Source organism: Panthera tigris, chromosome A3 (genome assembly GCF_018350195.1).
Source record: "Panthera tigris isolate Pti1 chromosome A3, P.tigris_Pti1_mat1.1, whole genome shotgun sequence".
Classification (NCBI taxonomy): domain Eukaryota; kingdom Metazoa; phylum Chordata; class Mammalia; order Carnivora; family Felidae; genus Panthera; species Panthera tigris.
The window spans coordinates 54037805-54061176 of record NC_056662.1 but is presented as its reverse complement, the minus strand read 5'-3'; the positions used below and the strand labels follow the sequence as shown (position 1 = coordinate 54061176).

Below are 23372 nucleotides of genomic sequence, written 5' to 3'. Positions count from 1 at the left end.
CCAATTATTTTCATATACAGCTTCAACAAAGGGGGATGGGGAATGCCGTTGTAAAAAGATACAAAGATTGGAAATGGAAGGATGACACGTGCACAGACATTGCTCTCCCCCTCTTCCTCTGCCCCATGTTTTTAAACATTGAGTAGACAGCATCTGGGGGAATATGACCAGATCATCCCAGGAATCTATGCTAGGGATAAAATGCCCGGAGTGACTGGACTGCTCATTTTCAAACATCTGAAGAGCTGTCAAAAGAAACAAGTCTTTGTCTCGTTCTTGGAGAGCCCAAAGGGCACAACCAGAACCCAATTTCAGCTCAAAATTCCAAACGTAGAATGGGATGCTTCACGAGGTTAAGTGCTTCCAGCAGGGTGAGTGAACATTTTGACAAGATTGTTTACTGCAAATTCTGCGTTCGAAGATTAAAGTTCCTTAAAGTCTGAGATCCTGAAATACTCAGTGGTGATTCTCATACAACGGCAACTCACTTCTCCATCCCTGCTGAGCCTCTGTGAAGAGATCTAGCACCTGATTCCTCTGAAACCCTAAGCCTTTTTCTCTGATAAAACTAATAGTACATACACCTAAGGCGCATAGGCAAGACTAGATAATGGCAGACATGTTACAGCTAAAAGATTCACTCCATTCAGGCTACAGGCCACTCAATAAAGGCTCTAGTAGTCTGTGATCTACCCTGCCTCTACATCACAGTGTAGCAATGAGGGAAAAACAGGAAGATACCTCCAGGGAATCGGGATTTATAAAGAGCTGCGTCGTTCCCTTGAAAGTTCATTTCTTTTCTTGTAAATAAATACCTAGCTTCGCTAATGTAAGATGGCCTGGGGAGAGGGCAGACAAAAACAAGCAGCGCCACTGCTGTGACCACCAGCATTATGAAAAAGCCGAGAAGCAGCCCAAGAGGCGGATGTAGTAGCTCCGGGGGAAAAAACCGTGTAGAGTGGACTCTGTTATAAAGGATGTGTGGTGGGCGCTGCCTGTAATTCATGGCTAGTTTTTTGTTGCTTTTAATTGAGCTCTTTCTCATCCTATTCCTTTCTGATTTCCAGTTTCTTTTCTCTTTTTGCTGAGAAACAAATCTTGTGAAAACAGACCAGCAAATGTGACATAGAACATGGTAAGCATCTAACATTAAAGAAGCCCAAGTGCTGATAAGAACGCTGATGAGTGGGTCTTTATTGCACTGACGACAGATGAATTTTACCTCCTGCCATTTGACCTGTGGAGCTAGGAATGATGATTTTGACTAATTGTCCATCTATGATCTTTCCAGCTGGCCGCTGACTCAGACACGGTTCTGTTGTGGGAAGTATAAACACAATCATCATCATTTCCTTCTCCCATCTGTATATTACGTCACTGCAACCTCACTATCACCTTTAAAGTAGGAAAATCGGGTGTTATCACCTTCACTTATTTTTTTTTAATATCTTCAACGAGTTTTATTTCATTAATACTTGATTACTGAAATTCCCTTTTTAGCTACTGATTCCTATTTAATCCTTTTCGGTGCCTATCACATTTTCCTCCCTTTATTTAAAAGTAATCTTTCAGGGTGCCTGGGTGGCTCAGTCGGTTAAGTGTCTGACTTCAGCTCAGGTCATGATCTTGCGGTTTGAGCCCCACGTCGGACTCTGGGCTGAGAGCTCGGAGTCTGGAGCCTGCTTTGGATTCTGTCTGTCACTCTCTCTCTGCCCCTCCCCTGATCACACACTCTCTCTCTCAAAAATGAATAAACTTAAAAAAAAATTTTTTTTAAAGTAGTCTTTCAAATTCAAGTTTTGTCAGAAAGACAGCACAGGGCATCAAGCACAGACCGTGGTATACCTGGAATGCTTAACATGATTAGATCTTTCAGCGTCATGTGACATGATCATGGGATTTGTTTTCCTTCATGGTGGAATATATTGATCAGGGTTTTCAAATACTGTACTAGCCTTGTATCCCTGCAATAAGTTCCACTTGGTCCTGGTACACAGTTCTTTTTATATGTTGTTAATTCAATTTGCTAACATTTTATTTAAAATCTTTGCACCTAAAAGTTAAATTTAAAAAATTTTGCACCTATACTCATGAGAGATATCGGTCTGTAGTTGTCCTTTTTTTGGTACTGTCTTTGCCTTTTTTTTAGGTTTTTATTTATTTATTTAGAGAGATAGAGAATGAGCAGGGAAGGGGCAAAGAGAGAGGTGGACAGAGGATCCGAAGCGGGTTCTGTGCTGACAGCAGAGTCTGATGTGGGCCTTCAACTCATGAACCATGAGATCATGACCTGAGCTGAAGTTGGATGCTTAACCAACTAAGCCACCCAGGCTCCCCTCTTTGTCTGGTTCTGATGTCAGGGTAACACTGACTTCATAAAACAAATTGGGAAGTGTTCCTTCCTCTTCTAGTTGCTGGAAAAGATTGTGTAGAATCGATGTGACTTAAGTATTTGGTAGAATTCTCCAGTGAATCCTTCTGGGCCTGGAGATTTTTCAGGAGGCTAATTATGAATTCTATCTTATACGACTATTCAAGTAACAGATCCCATATTGGGTAAGTTGTGTTAGTTTGTGCTTTTCCAGGAATTGGTCTATTTCATCTAAGTTGTCAAATTTACATACTGAGTTGTACCTAGTATTCCCTTATGTTCTCTTGATGTCTCCTAATTGGTGTGATTGGCCATTTTCGTTTAATGTAATTATCATATTAAGGCTTAAATCTGCCTTTTTTTTTTTTTTGTTTTCTACTTGTGTGTTTCCTTTTTCCCATCTTCCTGTGGGTCACACATTTTTTTTTTTGTTTTACAACTCTATTTTTTCATTTGAGTATATCTCTTTCAGGAGTTGCTCTACACATTACATTGTATGTACACACGACTTCTCAAAATCTACTGGCATCAACTTTCACCAGTTTGAGTAAAATATGGAAGGTTTTTACCTTCCAGCATTTATACACAATTGCCTTATTTCCTTTAAATTAATTGAAAACCACAAGAGTGTTATAATTTTTCCTTCAACCATCAAACATAATTTAGAAAACGTTAAGAGAAGGAAAACCTATTACATTTTCTCTTATTTTTGCTCTTTTAATGTTCTTCCCTCCTGCCTGATATCCCAAGTTTCCATCTTCTGTCATTTCCTTTTTGTTTAAAGAATTCTACTTTAGTCATGCTTTTAGGGTAGGTCTGCTGTGAAAACGTCTCATAGTTTTCCTTCAGAGGAGAATGTCTTACTTTTCCCTCCATTTCTGAAGGGCATTTTCACTGGATTGACAGTTCTTTTCTTCCAACACTTAGAAAATGTGCCACTTATTCATGGGCTCATGGTTTCTGATGAGAAATTCCCCGGTCATTCTGTTTCGCCCCCAAGGCAATGTGTCTTGTCCCTTTGGCTGCCTTTGAGACTGTTTTACTTTGGCTTTAGTTTTTCAGTTTGACTATTACGTGTCTTGGCACAGACTTCTTTGGGTTTTCTTATTTGGGGTTCGCTTAGCATTTTGAATCTGTTGGCTTATGTTGCTTTGCCAACTTTAGGAAATTGTCAGTTCTTTTTCTTGGAGTATTTTTTTCAGTTCCATCTCCCTCTCCTCTCCTGGTACTCCAATGACATGACCGATTTTTTGTGATACTTCCATACATCTTTTTTTTTTTTGGTCTATTCTCTTTTTCAGACTAGGTAATTTCTACCGTTTCATCTTCAAGTTCATGGTGTCTTCCCTTTGTCCTCTCCACTCTGCTCTTGAATCTATCCACAGAGCTTTTTATTTTCATTATTTTATTTTTCACTTCTACAAGTTCCATTTCATTCTTCATATCTCCTCTTTGCTGAGATTTTCCATTTTTCATGTTCCAAGCATGTTTGTAATTGCTTGCTGAAGTATTTTCATGATGCCTGCTTTAAAATATTTATCAGATGAGGATGAGAGAGGTACAGCATCAGTAATATAGTCAATGGCATTGAAGTAGTGTCCATTGTACGGTGGCAGATGGTAGCTACACTTGTGAGCATAGTGCGACATACAGAATTGCCAAATCACTATTTTGTACACTTCAAACTATGTAGCATTGTGTCGACTACAATTCAAAATAATTCACGGTAAACAAAAACTAAAGATACATAGAAGTTAAATATTTGTCAGATAATGCTAACATCTGTTGTCTTCTCTTACTCAGTTTGATCTTGGTTCTTGGGGTGACATGATTTTCCATGGACACCTGGTCAATATTCCAAGAGAAAACTCTGGGCCTTGGCAGGTCTCCTCTGATACTGCTCCTGTGAGTAAGAGGGAGCACTGCTCTTTACTACCTGGTGGGGGTGGAGGTCCAGGCTCCTCACTGGGTCTCCACGGATGACATTCAGGCCAGAAGGGCAAGGGGCACTTCATTACTGCTGCCCAAGTGGTCCCCACTGGGGTTGCTTTGTAACTACTGATCAAAGAGCTGAAAGTCCTGACTCGCCACAAGGCCTCTGACACCACCCCAGTGGCAAATGAAAGGGACACATCAATACTACTGGGTGGAGGTGGAAGTCCATGACCCCCATGTGGTCTTACATCATACAGATGGGGTCATTACCAGCCATCAGAGATGCGAGTCCCATATCAGGCTGTCTAGTCCCTAGCTCCCACAAGGCCTTCCGGGATACCACCAGGGAGAGGTGTGGGGGTGGGGGGCTGGCTGAGGCATCTTGTCACAGCCAGGCAAGGGAAACTCCAGGCCCAACTTGGCCTTTAATGGCAGAAACAGGATTGAGCTACAATTTTCTCACGTGGTATTTGGCTGGAGTAGATCCATTATTGTTTGAAAGTTTTCTGCCTTACTAGGCTGCCCCTTTCCTGGTACATTTGTTACAGCGAACAGGTTTGAGGGGCTTTGACTGTGTCCACTGGCATTTCTGGCTTGTGGCTTCTCCATTCGGGGATGTATGAGGCAAGAAGAAAATCCAGGGAACTCCCTACTTGTATTAGTTTCCTAGGGTCGCCATAACAAACACTGGACACTGGGCGCTTAAACAGCAGACACTTATTTTTTCACAGTTCTGGAGGCTGCAAGCCCAAGGCTAAGGTGTCAGTAGATTTGGTTCTCATGAGGCCTCTCTCCTTAGCTTGCAGATGACTACCTTCTGGTTGTGTCCTCATACGGTCTTTCCTGTGCACATGCACACAGATGTCTAAATTTCCTCCTCACAAGTCATCAATCAGACTGGATTAGGGTCCATCCTAAAGATCTCATTTTTAACATAATAATCTGTTTAAAGACTTTATCTCCTGCATTCTGAGGTCCAGGGGATTAGGGATTCAACATGTAAATTTTTGAAGGGACACAAGTCCACACATAACACCACTGTGACCTTCCTCAGGTCCTGAGGTATGCAGTTGTCTGCTTTCTTCTATCCATTTCCTAAGCCTTCCTATGTTTGATTTATATATAATGTCCAGAATTTTAAATTGTGCTTCCTGGGAAGAAAAGGGAAAGTCTTATATACTCCATTCTTGGAAACAGAAGTCTTTCCCTTGCATTTTTATCTTCTTTTCTTTAAAAACTCACCTTCTGTGGCTGACAAATGGTAAAGCCAGTGAATCTTCCGCCTCCTGCATCCCGGGTCTGTAGATCACATCACATTAGTTTCATTCCGAACGAAATATATCTTAACAAACACAGCAACACAAAATTCAAAGTGTACCCAGACAGCAAGACTTTCAAACACCGTTAAAGTTCTTGCATGCGCCCGCCGTGGAAGGAGCTTGCAAGTCACTCCTCCGTCCCAACTGCTAAGAAGCAAAACTGGAACCACCACCAATTCTTCTTACATTCAACAGAGTAGTGAGGTCACAGGGCAAAGTGCTTTCCCCCAAACTGGAGACTGGAGAACATACAGAATCACAACTTAGCAGGATAGCAAGCTCTGAGCGAACAAGGACCATGCGAGTGAAGTCTGAACTGTGACGCACAAACTACTGGAGGCTCAGTGTGGACAAGGCTTGGTTAAGAAGTCCAGGGGGAGCCGGTCACAGGGGGACCCGCGGTTTTGTGTTTTATCTCTAGTTCCACCTGGTTCTCTCGGCAAAGAGCGGAGAAACACTTCATGCTCCTGGTGTGCTCAGGCGAGAGGAAGGAACCGTTTGTGGAGTACACCAGAGTACCCAGTTGTCCCTAACAAGACCTGCCCTCGAGAGACACTAGTCAACCAGGGTAACCTGCTGGGGTTATCTCAGAGCCTAACTGACCTGGAGAACGGGAAATCATGCCGGCCCCCACTAGACACCTTCCCACCTAAAAGGAGAAAAAAAAAAAAATGAGATTTTTGATAGTAAAACCTTCTTTTTTCCTTCCCTCAGCACAGCTGTAGATAAAAAAATGACCCTGATTCCTAATGTGCCTAAGGTACAAATAGGACACAGTCAAGAATTTTTAAGACAGAGGAAACAGGTGGGTCAATCTTGGTAATTAGAACAAAGCCCTACTGGAGTCTTTGAAGCAGTGTGTGCCCCTTCCTCCATATAGTAAACAGTTCTCAGGGCAATGCAGTTTTTCAACTCCCTATCAGATAGAACGATCAACCACAGAAAGTCTAGGTAATACACAGAAATCACCTGTATACGCAAATTGAAACCCACAGCTCCTCTGCCCCAGGAAATCACTGAAAAGCTCCCAGATCTCCCCGTCGCCCTTATGAGGCTAAATGGTAAGTCACTCCATGGCCAGACCAGCATTTCACTCAATACAACTTTGGAATTGAGGATGAAGTCAAGCTCACAGTCCAGCCCAGAACCCTCAGAGAGGCAGCCCATGCAGCACCAATGTCGTGACTAAAGATGCCACCAGGGCTCACGGAGTGGTAACCAGGCTGCTGCGAGAGTCTAACTGGGGACAGTGGGCCAGGATCAGTATCTAAGAGCGTGTAGCTGAAAACCAGTAAGTTTTGATTCTGTGATGTGCACCTTGCTTGAGCCCATTGTCACAGAAGGAAGAGGAGTTGTGCCCCAGCACTGATGCCCAGGTCAGGAGCTGATCCTGACACGTAGGGGCATCATCACTACCCACTCCCCTGTCCCTCTCCAGGCTCCCTCAATACCACTTTCTTCTCTCTCTGGGACCTTCATATGCTCAATCCAAAGCTTACATTATTTCCCTGGATGCATGACCCTTTTCCTTAGGGGGAATCAGACATGATCCCTCATCCCCTTCTTTCTCGTTTCCTGAAAATTTTTATGAAAATCATGGGGACAGAAGTCAAAAGAATTCCAGAATTCTAGACACAAGCAAATAACAAGGTAAGAGAATTGTGCACCCAAGGCTTTTGGGTACCCCCAAACTGTACTGCCCACCTTAGGTCTACAGAAGTTCACTCCAGGTCTCTGTTTGCTCTTCATGTCTGGGATCACCATTAGCGGCTCTCAAACCTCTCAGCTGTTCACCTCTGCCCAGGAAAAGGTGTATCGCACATTTCAGGCCAAAATAATGACAACTGAAATAAGAAACCTTCCCTGAATCCTCTCTTTCTCCTTGACACACGGTCCATTCTAGCAATGATCCTCAGCTCCAGGAGCCTTCTGGGGATTAGCATGACAAATGAAACAGAACCACAGCTACCTTAGCCTGGCCTCCAAGAGTCGGTGGGAAAAACATGTCCAATTAAGAAAAAAAAATCCCTCAGTGCTTTTGAAGGGCAGGAGAGTCTGGCTTTCCGGGGTTAGCTGTGGAAACAAGCATTCTGCCTGCTCATGCAGAGCCACCTGGCTTGGAAAGTGCAGTCGCTCTAACTTCCTGCATTGTTCTTCCATTTGTTTTAAAAGGAGTAACAACAAAAAATCCTAATGCTAAACCTTGAAAGAATTCTTTAAAAAAAAATTTTTTTTTTATGTTTTTTTTTTTTTTTAATTTATTTTTTTTTTTTTATGTTTATTTTTGATAGAGCACAAGTGGGGGAGAGGCGGACAGAGAAGGAGACATAGAATCCAAAGCAGGCTCCAGGCTCTGAGCTGTCAGCACAGAGCCCGACGTGGGGCTTGAACCCACAAACCGCAAGATCATGACCTGAGCAGAAGCCAGATGCCCAAGCGACTGAGCCACTCAGGCACCCCCCCCCCCAAATTTTTTTTAACGTTTATTTTTTGAGAAAGTGAGACAGAGTGTGAGCAGGGGAGGGGCAGACAGAGAGGGAGACACAGAATCCGAAGCAGGCTCAAGGCTCTGAGCTGTCAGCACAGAGCCTGATGTGGGGATTGAACTCATGAACCGTGAGATCATGACCTGAGCCAAAGTTGGTTGCTTAACCGACTGAGCCACCCAGGTGCCCCAAAGCTTGAAAGAATTCTTAACAAAAGCAAAAGCTCTCAAAGTTTTCACTCAATGAGCCTCACTTGCAGATCGTACAACAAAGAGCACTGCTTTTTCTCCATCTGGTCTGTGCTGCCCAGAGAGGGACACGTGCAGACTCAGACCCTGGGTGAACGCTGAGATCTCTCCACGCTGCAGTTAGCATGCTACGCACATTCAGGCCTGCTAGCTTAGCAGTTCTTAATATCCACTCATCAAATTACATGTACCAACCTGGTTGTTTTCAGATTTTTCCTCTAAATTCTGCAGTATTTTTCTTCTTCTTTTACTTTGAGAGAGAGAGAGAGAGAGAGAGAGAGAGAGAGAGACAGACAGACAGAGAGACAGAGAGAGGAAGGCCGAGTCGGGGAGGGGCATAGAGGGAGAGAGAGAATCCTGAGCAGACTCCTTGCTGTCCGCACCGATCCCAACTCGGGGCTTGAACCCATGAACTGTGAGATCATGACCTGAGCTGAAATCAAGAGTCGGATACTTAACCGACTGAGCCACCCAGGTGCCCCCCTACAGTATTTTTCTTAGCAATTCAATAATACACATGCAAAGCAGAAAGCCAATCTTTAGAACTACAAGTGGGTTTCAATATTTTATTAAAATAGCATATATTTAACCACCGTTAACCAAGAATACGTTAACTTTGTCCCCCCACCCCCACCCCAAATACGCAGCACAACACAGTAGTGATTCTGAATATCCTTGATCGTGATAACCAACAGAAGTATTTCAAAGTCAAGTTTGCAACTAAAAACGAGACCTTGGAAAAATTCTGAATTAAAAGAAACATAAAGCCCTCAAACAGAATTCTTTTATCCGCCTGAGGAATAAATGCCGGTGTGCCACCCAACTGACAACACTGCTTAAGTTTGCTTTTTTTTTCTTTATGCATAGTACAACATCTCATTTATAAGTACCCACTTTTATAAATAAAATTGGCATTTTCACCCCATTTAATGTTCCTTTTCAGCTTCACAAAGAAACCAGTAAATAAAACTGTCAACGACAGTCACAACATATGCTCTCGTAGCAAGATAAAAAACGTGAAAATACGCAAAGATGCATCTACGCTATTTTACATAAAAAGACAGATTTTAAAAAGTGCAAGGCAAAATTTGCAGTTTTTTGAGGGGAGTTTTTAGGCACATCCATTTCTTTAAAGCAAGCTTCAGAATGAAATTCCAGTTTGTTCTTCATGACACCTGTTTTAAGTCTTTCCTTTAAAAAAAAAAAAAAAAAAGAAGAAGAAGAAAAGAAAAAAAATACATCCCATCAAGTGTGAAACAGGGAGTCTCCCGTCCCGAGAAGTGAGGTTTTCAGTTATGGCGTGTCCGTCCTTTTTTTATCCTTGCGGGCTTTGGTTTGGGGATGTATTGATTATTTGCCTGGTACTCAAGTTCTTTGCGGAAGTAGTGGATAGCTTTGTTTAAACCTTCCTCCAGCGGGACCTGTTTAAAGAGAAAGAGAACAGGAGACAAGGTCACTGTCAAGAAACAGCGGGAAGCAGGAAGAAGTGCTGACATGGGTCTGCCCTCTGGAGGCACACTCACAGCACCGTGCCACCACCCTGGATGCTGCTTTCACGGATTCAGCCACGTGCATGTGCAAGTTTACAAGAGCAGGCTCCATCGTGGGCTCCCATTTCCCCCCGTAACAGAAGACAACACATGAAAGGAGAAGCCATGTAATAGCCTGGAGAAAACCCTACATCTTGTCTGCCCAACCACACCAGCGCCCAAGAAAACCACCACGGGCCTTTGTCAACAGGGCAGCGTCGGGCCCGCGCACTCACCACGGGCTCCCATGCCAGCATCATCTTCGCTTTTCTGATGTCAGGTTTTCTTTTCTGTGGGTCATCCTGGGCTTCGGAGAGAAACTGAATCTCACTTCCACTTCCTGAATTGTTGCAGAAAAAAGAAAGGTAAGAGAATCACAAACCACTCTGCGTGTGACTTCTGCTATACGCCTCAAAGCAAAATCCCATCTGTGTACTGAATAAGGGAGCACATTGCAGAACACATTTCTCACGGAGTCACTGAGCCACGTGAGGAACTGTACCTCTGGTCCTACGAGAGCTTGGTGAGAGGCGGTTACTCTGCCTCCACAGGCCTGAGAGGAAGGACAGGGCCTGTTCTAGCTGCCAGCTCCAGGGCAGACCAGCCACCATCAGCGAACATAGCAGGCATGCCCACAGGGTCCGACTCCGAAGTAAGTAAAAATGGTGAATGGGGAGTGTGGTCATCTGTGATGCCGATGGCCCCAGTGAGCCACATCTGAGGCATTCATGTGCCGCAGGAGCGCCTCGCTGGAATTGGGCCGGCTGTCAACTCGTTTAACCAAGTAGAGTGCAGGAGGAATGACCGTGGGCCAGTCCCGGGCTGATGCTTTATGGAAGGCCTGACCATTTATGCACCTGCAGGTGTGAGCTCTGAGCCAACACATAAGCTGTCCAGCTACTCTGCTGGGGAGATCACATGCAGAAGGACAGAGAACCTGGCTTGTCCTGCATCCTAGCAGGGCCCCTTCTCTGCTGGCCAGCAGAATGAAGCCATACCAGGGGCCATCGGCAAGACCTGCAGAAGAAACCCCCAGCGGAGGCCAGCCCCGATCACAGATTCGTGAACAAATAGGATGGTTGTTGTTTTAAGCCTCTGCAGTTTGGGCTGGTGTACTTACTACTCAGCCTTTCACAGAACCACAGAGGATCTTGTCAAAATGCAGATTCTTATCCAGAAGACATGGGTGGTGTGTGTGATTCTCCACTTCTAACAAGTATCCCATGGGCCCCACTTGGGGTAGAGGTTCTGAATGGTCTAGATCCCAGACAAGCTGTTATCTGAGTACATCCCTTCCCTACTTGGGTAGAGATGGGCAGACCCAGAGTGGGAAGGCAGGGGGAATAGAGCTAGGGGAGGCAACTGGGGCTGTGAGATCCTGCAATTTACGTCTGAGGAAGGTCAGCTCCCGTCCTGTACAACTGTCTGGAGCTGATTAGAACATGCTGGTAGATGACAGCCCCATGCCAGGAAGGACAGCCCTGAAGAATCAGCACACCTAAGTGTGGGGTCTGAACAGGCAAGGCACTTCAGAACATCCTATGTTAGGCTTACCCCAGGTCTAACCACTCCAACCTAGTTGTGTCTTGACTCAAATTTCTCGATCAACTATGGAAAACAGACACCCCCTACGAGCCAGACTTCCCAGAGCTCCAGTAAGCGTGCCGAAGTGAGGACAGGCTTGCCCAGTGCACACTTGCAGCCCGAGGGCTGGCTGAAGATACATGAGCTTCTTACAGCTTTTAGAGTACGCCCTTGACTGGGGCTACTCCCAGTGTCTACGCTGCCTCCAGTGGGTGATGGCCGGGTTGGCCAGAGCTGTAAAGAGCTTGAAATCGCCAACAGGTTCTGTCAGAAACGTGCAAGCTGGTGTCGCTCCCTCTTGGACCTCCAAAATCCCCTTCTCATCACTGTCAGTGATGACTGTTTGGACATCAAACAATCGTCACCTGTGCAGTGCTCCACCAGAACCGTGTCTTGAGCCCTGGGAACAAGCGCTTCCTCCTGCTCCACCCCGACCTGCTGACGCAGCTGTGACCACAACCCATCTCCTTTCCCACGCCCCTTCGTCTTTATCTTCCCATTACTTAATTAAAGAATCAGAAAACAATTAAGTGTTCCTGATAAAGTTCTGCTTTTTATCCAATTCAATTAGCTTGTATTAATTACACATTTTTTAGTCAAGGTGTTATTAACTGATAGCGCGAGTGCTGCCAATTTCACTCAGCACGGTGTTTGTCCTACTTACCAACAAGGTTTTTAATTAACTGAGCAAATTCTAGGATTGTGTGTTCTTCTGGGTTCCCCTAAGGAAGAAACGGTTGCTGATTAGAAGTGTAATCCCAACAGCAGAGATCTCTACCACTCAAACTGCATGTACATCTTCAAAGCATCCACGGGCTAACTCTGGCATCTTAGAAAGTCACCAGGCTCCTGCCTCTTCCTGTTTCATCAGGTGCTTAACTGATCGGGATGCTGACTAATCCATCCAGCAAAGTACTAATTTGTACTGAGTACTGCTTTTGTCCTCCAGACTTTGTTAACAAGAACACCCCTCAGCTAGGTCAAGAGCATCTAATAAGGACATACACGTTACCTGGCCTAGAAGACCAGGAGAATTTCTGTATCTAACGTTACTATAACTGCGTTGTCACTTTGCATAAAAGTTTGGTGCTGCAAATTAGCTCTCCTAAGACAATATATTTCCCTCTGGATGCACTGTGTTAACAACTTCAGTAATAATGGATTTGCAAACTTGCACAACGAAGCTGTGACAGAAATGAAATGCACTCATGGATGAGGGCTCTGGGCAAGCCAGAGGGAAAGACTCGATGTGGTTTATAAAGTGAGCTTGCTTTTGGGGGCTTTAAGGAAAATCATTTTCTCCTTTCTTTTCTTCCCTCACACATGACAGCAGCCACTGTCCTTCTTCCTTTCCTATTCCTGCTACTATCTATTTAGAGTGCACACGCACAAGCAGGGATGGGGGTGGAGAGAGAGAGGGAGACAGGGAGAGAGGGAGAGAGAGAATTCTAAGCAGGCTCTGTGCTGTCAGCACAGAATCCGACCCAGGGCTTGAACCCACAAACCATAAAATCATGACCTGAGCTGAAAGAGTTGCACGCTTAACCAACTGAGCCACCCAGGTGCCCCCCAATTCTGCTACTTTTATTTGCCACCTCCTCTCCATCATAAGAGACCATCATCAAGTTTAGCAATTTCATATCCTAAATACGCTGCACTCCCAACTTCCTGGTCTGGTCGAAGCTAGAAGGAAAGAGAGGCAGGAAGGGACGCTGGTCTTACATATGAGCACAAAGGAAGGACTAATTAGCAGAATGGAGTGATAGGAACTTGGGAGGGAGGGGCCCTGTCTATGTCAGGACTACTGGCAGACATTTTTCAGACTTCAGGGAAGACAGGTTTCTATAAGAGATGGAAGTTCCCAAATGGCCCTGTGCAAAGTCACATAACCCCCAGAAAAAAAGAAGGAAGGAGCCGGGTATCTAAGACAAGATTGGTCACTTTAGGAGGGCGATAACTGACAACATGCACATTTTAAAGGGTCTGGAGCAAAAACCCAGGATGAGGGTGGCATGGCCTTTAAAGTATCAGGTAAGCAAATGCTCAAAAGACACTGAGGCTCACAAGACGTGTCTCATTCTATTTTTAACTTCACATTTCTTCAAAAGTGCATGAAGGTAGCCCTACGTAGGCCCTTGCAGCAACTGGCCCCCATGATCGGTCAACAGCCAGACAAGGGAGTGACGTCTCCATGTCTCCTGTTTGGTCAGAATTCCCTCCAAACTCAGGGAGACAGGAACTCTACAGCTTGACTGCTGGTTACAAAGAAAAGTACAAGGAAAGGTTTTTGAGGGAAGTGGTTTCAAGAAATAAGCAGGCATGACCACTCCTGTGCAGGAAGCAGGAAGAGGTGGTTTGGGAGAAGCACCTGAAACAGACTCCAAGTCTTGTCAAGGTGAGGCCATGGCTCCAAAGAAGCTACTGTCAGGGGCCATAGGCAGAACATCTTGAATGATGGACAGTATACACTGGACAAGATAGAATGAGGGTGTCTGGGTGGTCAGTTGGTTAAAGTGTCCAACTTCGGCTCAGGTCATGATTTACGGTTTATGGGTTCGAGCCCCATGTTGGGCTCTGTGCTGACAGCTTAGAGCCTGGAGCCTGCTTCAGATTTTGTATCTCCCTCTCTCTCTGCCCCTCCCCTGTGCGCTCTCTCTCTCTCTCAAAAATAAACATTGAAAAAAAATTAAACAAGATGGAATGAAGCCATTCAGAAGACAGTAAGCAAGAGGGTAGGGGGACTCCAGACATGAACATGAACTCTGGCTGAGAGCTAAGGAGGAGACTCAGAGGGTCTGACCTTGCCCTCCAAATGCTTGGAAAGCTACCACACTGTAGAGCCATCAGACTAGCTATGAATGGCCCCCATGCTGGGAAGTAAGGCCAGTGGGTAGCTCACAGACACCAAGATTATAGTTCCAAATATAAGGAAACTCTTCCTGCCAATGAAGTGCTCTGAAGGGAAGCACGTTCACCAAGCAGAAAACCGTGGGGCAAAACCACCTTCTGATCCCTCTAACAGAGAGACTCTAGGACCATGGGAAGCAATGAAGGAAGAAGCAACAAAGGTGCTCGGGGCAATCAGTTGAACTATAGATGTGATGAGAAACTGGGAAACTTTAACAACGTCTGTGATCTGACTCTCACTTAAAAATGTCTTACAGAGAGTAGATTTATTATGTCAAACAACGGAGAAAGGAATGCACACAAAAAAATGTCCATCTACAGCCACAAAGGATGTCACACATTTTTAGACCCAGGCCATTCAGGATGACAGAGGTGGGTGTTGTTGTTGTTGTTGTTTTATTAAAAAAATTTTTTTTAACATTTATTTTTGAGAAATAGAGAGTGAGCGGGGGAGGAGCAGACAGAGAAGGAGACACAGAATCCGAAGCAGGCTCTAGGCTCTGAGCTGTCATGACAGCACACAGCCTGCCTCTGGGCTCGAACCCATAAACTGTCCGATCATGACCTGAGCCGAAGGCAGACGCTTAACTGACTGAGCCACCCAGGCGCCCATGAAGGTGGGTGAGCGTTTATCATGCCATTCATCCATGCCTTGCAGACATTTTACTCCTTTGCAAACTCTTACTTTGTTTTGTGTTTATTTTTTCCTCTGTTATTCAGCAGGCAATACACACGTATGGCCTACGTGTGCTGCTGGGAAATATAGCACAGCCTGCTGCCCTGCATGGTTTTACAAAAGCACGGAACTCTAACATGACCTGGGGGGCATGGAAGGGGCGGACGTACTCACCAGGTTGACGGGGCTGCTGACGTTGCTGTTCATGAGAGCCACGAGGCCATTCACCAGATCACTGGAAAAGACGGGAAGGCAGGGTCAGGCGTCGCTTGCTATAGTGCCCAGGTGCCCTGCAGACCCACCGCATCTCCCGGAAGAAAACCAAAACCCAAATGGAAAACCAACAGTCAAAAACAAAATCCTGCACATCAGCAGCGTTGAGAATGCTGTACTCATGGATGATGACATGATGTCTGGGATTCGCTGTCAGTGTGTGGGGGACAGACGGCTAAACAGGATGGAAGCTGACTGATGGGCCTACGTGCTCTACTTCTGTATATTTCTGGAACACTTCAACGATTAAGCAATAAAAATAAAATAGGCGTACACCCCAAAAGATGGTGTTTCTACAGCTTCTGATGAAAAGTCCATGTTTAATGTGAACCATGTAGCTGGTCCATGTGAAAAAGCAATGATTCAAAAAAAAAAAAAAAAAAAAAAAAAAAAAAAGGCCCACTGAAATGAGAGCACTCCAGTATGTAATTCTCATACTGGCAAATCACAGATAAAGCCAAACAATGCAGGTTGAAATAAACCGGACCACTGCTGCCGCCCCTCAAACTTCACTTTGCCACCTCCCCCCGCCCCACCCCCCCCAGACTCCTCGCATGGAACGGTCAGGGGATCTGGATGTTTCAGATGGATCGTGACCGACTGGGCCATGAAGGTGAAGAGAAGTAAGCAAACTTTCGCTTACCAAGGTTTGGTTCTTATTTTCAGAGGCTTTAAAGTGTGGCTCTGTTAAAAAAAAGTTACTTCGTAAAAATGACACCTCACTGTGGCACACAAGCACTTGTTCCACGTCTACTTTCATCGGCTGTGCTGCTCAGGAGATGTTTAAAGTTCTGCTCTGGTGATCCAAAGGCAGTCTATGTTGAAACCTTCCCCTCCTCCTCTGTCATTACCAGCAAGGAGCAGGTTGCCAGGGTCAGTTTCCAAAAGAAAACCTGTTTTTGCTTTCCTTTTCATTAGGGAAAAAAAAAAATCTGGGGGGTGGGATATTTAGCAAACTAGTTTCTGAATTTTTGTCTCTGACGATTGAGTATTTTATGTGAATATGCCTAAAGTCCGTTCCACTCTCATAGGTCAAGCTTCATCACGATGGCAGTAATTATTATATTACATCACAACACGTCTCTCATGGCATAGGCCACTACATAACTCGTAAGAAGACGTTAAAAGCTGCCATTCTGTAGCATCCACAATCATTTTTTGAACTGAAGTGGGGTGGGGGAGGGAGGGCCCGCATTAAACTGGAAGGCAACGGACTCGTGCAGTCATCCTCGTGGCAGGGACACGCATTTTTTATGTAATAAGTTGGCAACTTTTAAGGTCAAAATTGCACAGATCACACTTTTAACCTGAAGCTCTTTGAAAGTGTCATTTTGACAAAGTGACTTTAACAAAAAAAAAAAAGAAAAAAAAAAAAAAAGCATGACTTTCTTGTGTGAATGAGGCCGTAACCTGACCGTGAAAACATCAGACCCAGTCATGCCAAGATATGAATGTGTATGGTATGATCACCTGGACCTCAGAAACCATGAAATGTCGCTTCAGGGCAACTGTGGATTTTGGAAAGTTAACTTAGTACAGTAAGCACAGACTCAGACGTTGCACATTTTTAACTGCAAAGTAAACAAATTCTCAGTTTCTAAAAAACAGCTTGGTAAAAATAGCAAAACTGTAAGTTATCTGCCTCAGCAGGGTCTTGAATAACAAAAATTGGAAGTCAGGAGAGCAGTCTGCCCGAGCTTGCTACAGCCATCGGAGCACACACCGTGGGCACGTTTGGTCCTGAGCTGGCATGGTGTCGGTATGTGCACCACTGAATTCTTAAAATATTTTAATCACTGGCGGAAGAGGTATGAGGCTATTTTAAATGAATTTTGTATCTGCTGCTTTTGAAATAATGAGCATGGCGAAAAAGATCCAGTTCTAACTGCTCTGTTACTGCACAGTCTCAATGACAGTTCACGAGCTGTCACCGCTGGAGACGTTTGGGGGCCACCGGTGAGGTGGCTCCAGGAAATGCCAGGAACTGCAGGACTCCCTCACAATGTGCACAGACTGGGGGTGGGCGAAGGCAGGTGGGATGAAAGTGTGTTATTAGGAAAGATGGTGCTCGATACCCAGAGGTCCAATTAAGATGGTCCGGATACAGAAATGTAGCATGATGAATTTTCTCTGAGCACATGGTTCCTGGGGTAAGTGCTTTGAAATGAAAACAATCCTGAAGGAGTGGCTGCTGCAAATTTCCTGGTTAAATCCTTCTTAAGAGTATCTGGGCAACAAAATGTACCAGTTATATTTTACTCCCAGGCTTTGTGTCCTGCTCGGCAAGACACTCAAGGCCAGGGAGGGGAAAAAAAAAAAAAAAAAACAAAACCAACCACTGACCGTGATGTATGTTTATTCATGGCTTTCTTTTAGACTAAATGTGAAAATTAACAAATACTTTCGGGGGAAAAAAAAATCTATGGTAGTTGCTTTTATTTTTGTTTAAAAGACTTTTTTTTTCCCTAGAAGTTCTATTTTTCAAAGAGACTTCCACCCAGGACTCTCACATAATCAGACAAAAGTCTATGCGGTTGCTCTGGCCAAGATGGCCCAGACCTGTGCCCGCCCCCCCACCACCCCATCACTGCTGTAGCACCCCTGGGATGGCCTCGGGACACACCAGGAATAGCATTTTCCGAATGACAGGCATCCCAGGGTATTTGCATTGAAAAGTGAAAAATACAGGGTACCCAGATGCAGAGCTGGATTTTACGAGGATTTAGGATATCAGAAACTAATAAAGAACTCATAGTAACCATGTCATGTGGGGAAATATCTTGGTATATCCAACTGTTTATAACTCTCTTCCCAGAACCCAAGCTGCATTTTAAAATGTCACCAACTGAACTGACAAGAAAACTAGACATATGAGGATTAACAAGAAAACGATAAAAATTACCACGTGAGACTATTCAACAAAGTTCTCAAATGTATTTTTTTCCGTTCCAGCATAAAATCTGACATGAGGACAGTCTACCTTATCTTTCCTTTAATGAGGACAGTCTCACCCGCCCCAGAAAGCCACATTTCAAATGGGTCTGATTTCAGCACCTGTGGGTTTGCTGGATGATTAAGGCCATCTCTCCAATTGGTGTGAACCGGAAATCAAGTCGCCCTCAGAACTGGGCAAGTTTCCCTATGAAACACTAGGTGGCAGTAAAAGATTAGCACATGAGTCATAAAAGTCTGGGACTTACTTGCAAAAAAAAAATTAAAGATTTTAAACGTGGGGCTTGAACTCGCAACGCCGAGGTCAAGAGTCACATGCTCCACCAACTGAGCCAGGCAGGCGCCCCTAGAATTTTAGCTTTTAAACAGAGAACCCCAAGGGCTTTCCATCTGAAAATTAAAACGGACTTTTAACCGAGTCACGACAGAGATGTGAAAATAATTAACGTATAAAACAGACACAGGCTGTTTGGGCCGCACCACCTCTGCCGGAAGCGGCCCAGCTGCCTTACCTGACGTACTGGAACGCTCTCGTCTGTGACCCGGATCCATACACCTAGGAGGAAAGCAACAGTCAGGTTGCCCGAGAAAACCACACTGCAATGGGAAAACGGGGTTCCTGAGAACTCCAGGGGCACAGACTGACCTCCGAACTGACAGCGGAGGGGCAGTGATGCGACAACTCACTCTGTACTTCAAAATAATGCCCCAACACGAGAACATGCACATACACACGTCAAGTCTGTCCTCCAGAGTGGGCAGCGGGAGGAGTTGCTTCTACTGCGGTCTTGTGATGGGTCATGGATTACGTTGGGTTCTGGGGCCTCTGCGTCCAGCAGGGTGACGGACACGCATAAGCAGTGAGCAGTACATGGAACAGTCCACCCCGACTGCCCATCAGAACAGCTGGTGCTCAGTCAGACCAGTCACAGAATCTCTGGGGAGGAGGCGGCAGGCACCTCGGTATGTTTACAACCAGTTCCCCAAGCGATCCTAATGTGCAGCCAAGTTTGAGAACCACCCAGGAAACTCTGGATAGGAGATGGAGGTGGCGGGAGAGAGGAAGGGGAGGGCTTCAACGCTCCATTTGTGTCCCCTGCACATCATCATGTCTCCGGGCCTCCACTCGGTTCCTTTCCTCCACCGCTACAGACCCCCTTGTCTAAACGTCCCCTCCTTGTGACACTTCCCTGGCTCGTTCTCCAGGCCAGAATGAACGACTCTGCCCTTGATGCTCAGCCATTCACACCATTCCTCTAGACTCTCTCCGCCACTCACACCAGCTTCCTAGGCTGTGGGCTCCTGGGCACAGGCGCCGTGTCTGACTCACCCATTCCCTGCTGTAGCACACACCACCCGTGCTCCACGAACATGTGCTGAACAGTAACCTTGTAAGCTCTGCAGTTTACAACCGCTTAGAATGAAGAGATGGACACAGAAGGCTCTTTGAAGCACCCCCTATAGTCACAGAGAAGGAAGGAGCCACAGGGCTTTTGTTTGCCTGCTTGTGGTGGGAAGGTGGCAGCGGGGAGGACGAACCACCTTCTGGGACAGCCTGATTTCCAAGCCGGAACAGAACAACACCGGCGCCTCCTGCCACAGGCTGCCTGATGCCAAAGAGGAGCCGGAGGCCAAGAGCCCCACAGTCCACACCAGCCTCCTGGCCTTGCTTCCCAACAGGGCTATGCAGGGCTCGGGCCGCCGGACTGGAGAAGCAAATGGGAAGGGACAGGTAAAGGGAGAAAAGCATGCCTCACAGGCACCTGCCTTTTTCTTTCTTTAAAAGGTTTATACCTGAATAAACATTTGCATATACCAACGTCAAAGGGGCATCAGACTGACCTACTGGGGCGAAGGCCCTCCCAGCGAGAAAAGCCCAGGGAACTGATTTAGGGAGCCTTCTGTCTACAAGACACAAAACATCGAAGAAAGAGGAGTGCACCTCTCAGAAGCAGACCCACCCTTTCCGGGCAGTTCTGCCTGAACCCAAAGCCTTGGTCTTGCTGGCCCTTCTGCTACATTTGGGCAAGTCAGAAAGGAAGCCTCAGGCCCAGTAAGTAGGAAGTAGAATTGGGAGTGGGGGAGGGCCATCCACTACTGCAATGCTGGCTCGTCCCCTTGGAAATCCACCTCCATCCGAGGGGTCCTGCAGGTGTGACGCCCGTAGTATTTTTCGTACAACCTCATTACAGATGGGGTCATGGAAGCTCAGAGCGCTGCAGTGACCGGCATCCAGGAGAGCAAAGTCTACCCTGACTCCAAGTCCGGGGATCTTTTTCCTACCCCACCGCATCAGTAATTTCAGAACGGCCTGTAGCTTCAGCTGTCAGCGATGGCCTACCAGTTGGCACTGAGCCATTCTCCCATCTCATTATAATGTGATCCGATTTAGACGACCCCCCTCAACCCGAGTGACCGCATCCTCGATGCATAGGTTTGCAGATGTGAAAGCCATACTGTTGGTTGTCGGCCATGTACCTGCCGCTCCCGGCTTGTGGAGTCAACACGGAGGGTGCAGACACTCCTCTCTGCCTGCACCTTCCCGCCGCCCCTGCTCAGGTCCCTGCGACAGCGGGTCAGGTGGTCTGCTGCCACGTGCCGGCAACACGCACAGAAGCCCACTGCACGTGCAGAGCAGCAACGGCCTTCAACGTGCCTGGCTGCAGGCGTGGTCTCTACTCCCACGAGCCCTCCGTCCCCCTGATGGGACCCAGTGCCACGGGCTGGCTGAGCCAGAGCCAGAGCCAGGGGTAGGTTAAGTGGGCTGCCCGCATTAGGACTCTGAAGAATCACACCACACGCCTTCTCAACAATAGGAGTTAAGAGAATCGTGATGGTGACGCTCACAAAACGTTGTAAACCCAGAGGGAAAACTCAAGCAAGCTGCGTCTGTTGAGTGTTTCGCACAGTGGCCTTGTTCAGAGGGCCCTCCCAGACGGGGCAGGGATGACCAGAGGCCAGGATGTCCTCAGGCACACCTCCCCAGCTGTAGGCACCTGAGTCGGCAGAGGCGGGGCTCAGTCTGTCTCCTTGAGACCCAGAGACAAAAGCCCCTCAGCAGCACCCCCACCGCAGACACCTTCCACTGAGGTCCCACTTGATGTCCAAGTGGGGTAGCAACTGGCCCTCGGAAAAGTCCCTGTTACAGAAGGAGGCAATGGGAGGACCCCTATGCCCAGGCTGTGGGAGGAATGCAAGGATTCCGGGGACCCCCACGCACAACTCTCCTGGATCCTGTCAATGATCGACTTTGAAGATGTGCTCCAGTGTGCGCACTTAGTTCAAATGCACTGTGAGTGGTGCCCCTGGACCCTTCTTCCCTTGCATCCTTATAAAGTCCTATTGGATTTAAGTTTCTGTAGAGTATCGTATCCTTCATCTCTGCTTTGGTTTAAATCCGTCTCCCTATATACATCCCCAGTATTTATTAATACGATGACCTTGAATTCTTGTGTGTACAGTTCACTGTGTGCAACGTGAAGAAATAAAGAAAGGGTGCACGTGGGAGAGAGAAGATGCTATGTGCCCCTCTCCCCAGCAAATACACCCACCCTGACCTCAGAGCACCCGGAGCCCTGCATACCCCCGGCCCAACCATAAGGCACACCAGGGCAGGCACCGAATCTCACCCACAGTCCTGACAACAAGCAGATAAGCAACAAATGCTACAACATGAACAACCCAGGGCCTGGTGCTGCCGGTGAGTACGGCACAGCTCCCACGGCTGCCTAGTTTTCCTCTACGAGAAGACACCAGGGCTTTTAGCAGCTCTGGCTTCGCTTCATGGAACGAGAGAAGAGCAAGGAGATTCAGGGTCCTGCTCAGTCTGGTAACGAGGGCTGTGTGCAGGTCAAAGCAGAATGGAGATTCAGGAATTCCCAAAAGGGAGAGGTAAGCCAGTGGGCGGGGAGGCAGCCAAGAGCACAAGGAGCACTACCAGGGAGCATCACAGGGGAGAGGGGAGGAGCATACTGAACACTGCAGGGGAGCACCACAGGGGAGCACTCTGGGGGAACGCAGCAAACGTGGGGGGCATGAGGAACACTGCGGGGCGATGGGGGTCATGGGGAGGACAGCCAGGGAGCATGGGGAGCACTATGTAGCGAGCAAAGAGAGTAGCACAGGAAGCACTGCAGGGGAGCACAGAGAGCATGGGGTCATGAGGAACATGCAGGAGTATAGCGAGCTCTGCAGGGGAGCACTAGGGGGAGCATGAAGAGCACCACAAGGAGCTTGTCAGGATAAGGAACACGGGGGGTGGTGGGCGAGGCATGAGGAGCCCTGCGGGGCAGCATGGGGCGCATGCATCAGCCCAAACCCCACTGCTGTGCCTCGTGCCTCTGTCAACGAAGGCCCCAAATCAGAGAGCACTTCCGATACTACACTGTGGATACAAACAGTGTATAAATAAAATGCAGACTTTGGTCTCAGAAGTAGGGTTTCTCCAAAATTTCCCTTTAGAAAAACAGCAAGACTTTTTAAAAGATACAGACTGTGACTCAAACCCCAATTCTTACACATCCAGAAAAAAATCAATGTTATCTGCAAGTTGGAATAAATCACAGGAAGGTGGCAAGACAGAATTAAACCCCACTGTGAACATGTGTATAGGTCACATGTGAGCGAGCAAGTGCTTAAACTGAATGGTGAACTCAAGTCTCTTCAAAATAAACTTAGTAAGCTAGCCCTCCTCGACTATTTTCTAAACTCAACTATTTTCTAAACTTTCTGAACTGGATTGCAGGATTTTCTGAGCTTCTGTGTGCTCAAACTAGACAGAACAGAGCTTCTGTGCGTGACTCACAGAACTCAGCAAAATATTCCGAGTTACCCTAACAGAGGTCTATGACTCAAGGTGGGGACAGGTCCAAAGAATGGTATTTGCCCAGAGATAAGATAACAAAAGACTTCAGGGAAATAGCAGCTGGAAGGCGGGTGACCACAGTAACCCAGCTTGGAAAAGGGAAGGCAAGATACTAAGCTGCTACAAATGAGATCTTTAGTCTTAGAAAGAACTCGCTGGCAATGAACAGGAAGGGAAAGGATGGTTGTACCTCCTCGTTAAGCAAAGTGTTCCCCAAGATGGGCTGGA

At 46.5% G+C, this 23372-nt stretch overlaps 1 protein-coding gene across 6 annotated transcripts in view; it reads right to left on the bottom strand.

Moving 5' to 3' along the window:
- Positions 1–8911: 8911 nt before the first annotated feature.
- The window catches only part of UXS1 (UDP-glucuronate decarboxylase 1), a 95731-nt gene continuing 81270 nt past the window's right edge, over positions 8912–23372 (bottom strand). For 4 of the 6 annotated variants that reach the window (XM_015544605.2, XM_042981062.1, XM_042981063.1 and 1 more), the window contains 5 exons: positions 18793–18836; positions 15230–15290; positions 12137–12194; positions 10125–10228; positions 9488–9780 (listed from right to left, as the gene is read on the bottom strand). In XM_015544605.2, the coding sequence (XP_015400091.2) occupies positions 9649–9780; positions 10125–10228; positions 12137–12194; positions 15230–15290; positions 18793–18836 (399 nt within the window). In that variant the 3' untranslated portion in view covers positions 9488–9648. Of the gene's footprint in view, positions 9781–10124; positions 10229–12136; positions 12195–15229; positions 15291–18792; positions 18837–23372 lie in introns of all 6 variants that reach the window. The other 2 variants (XM_042981060.1, XM_042981061.1) reach the window with 1 other exon arrangement.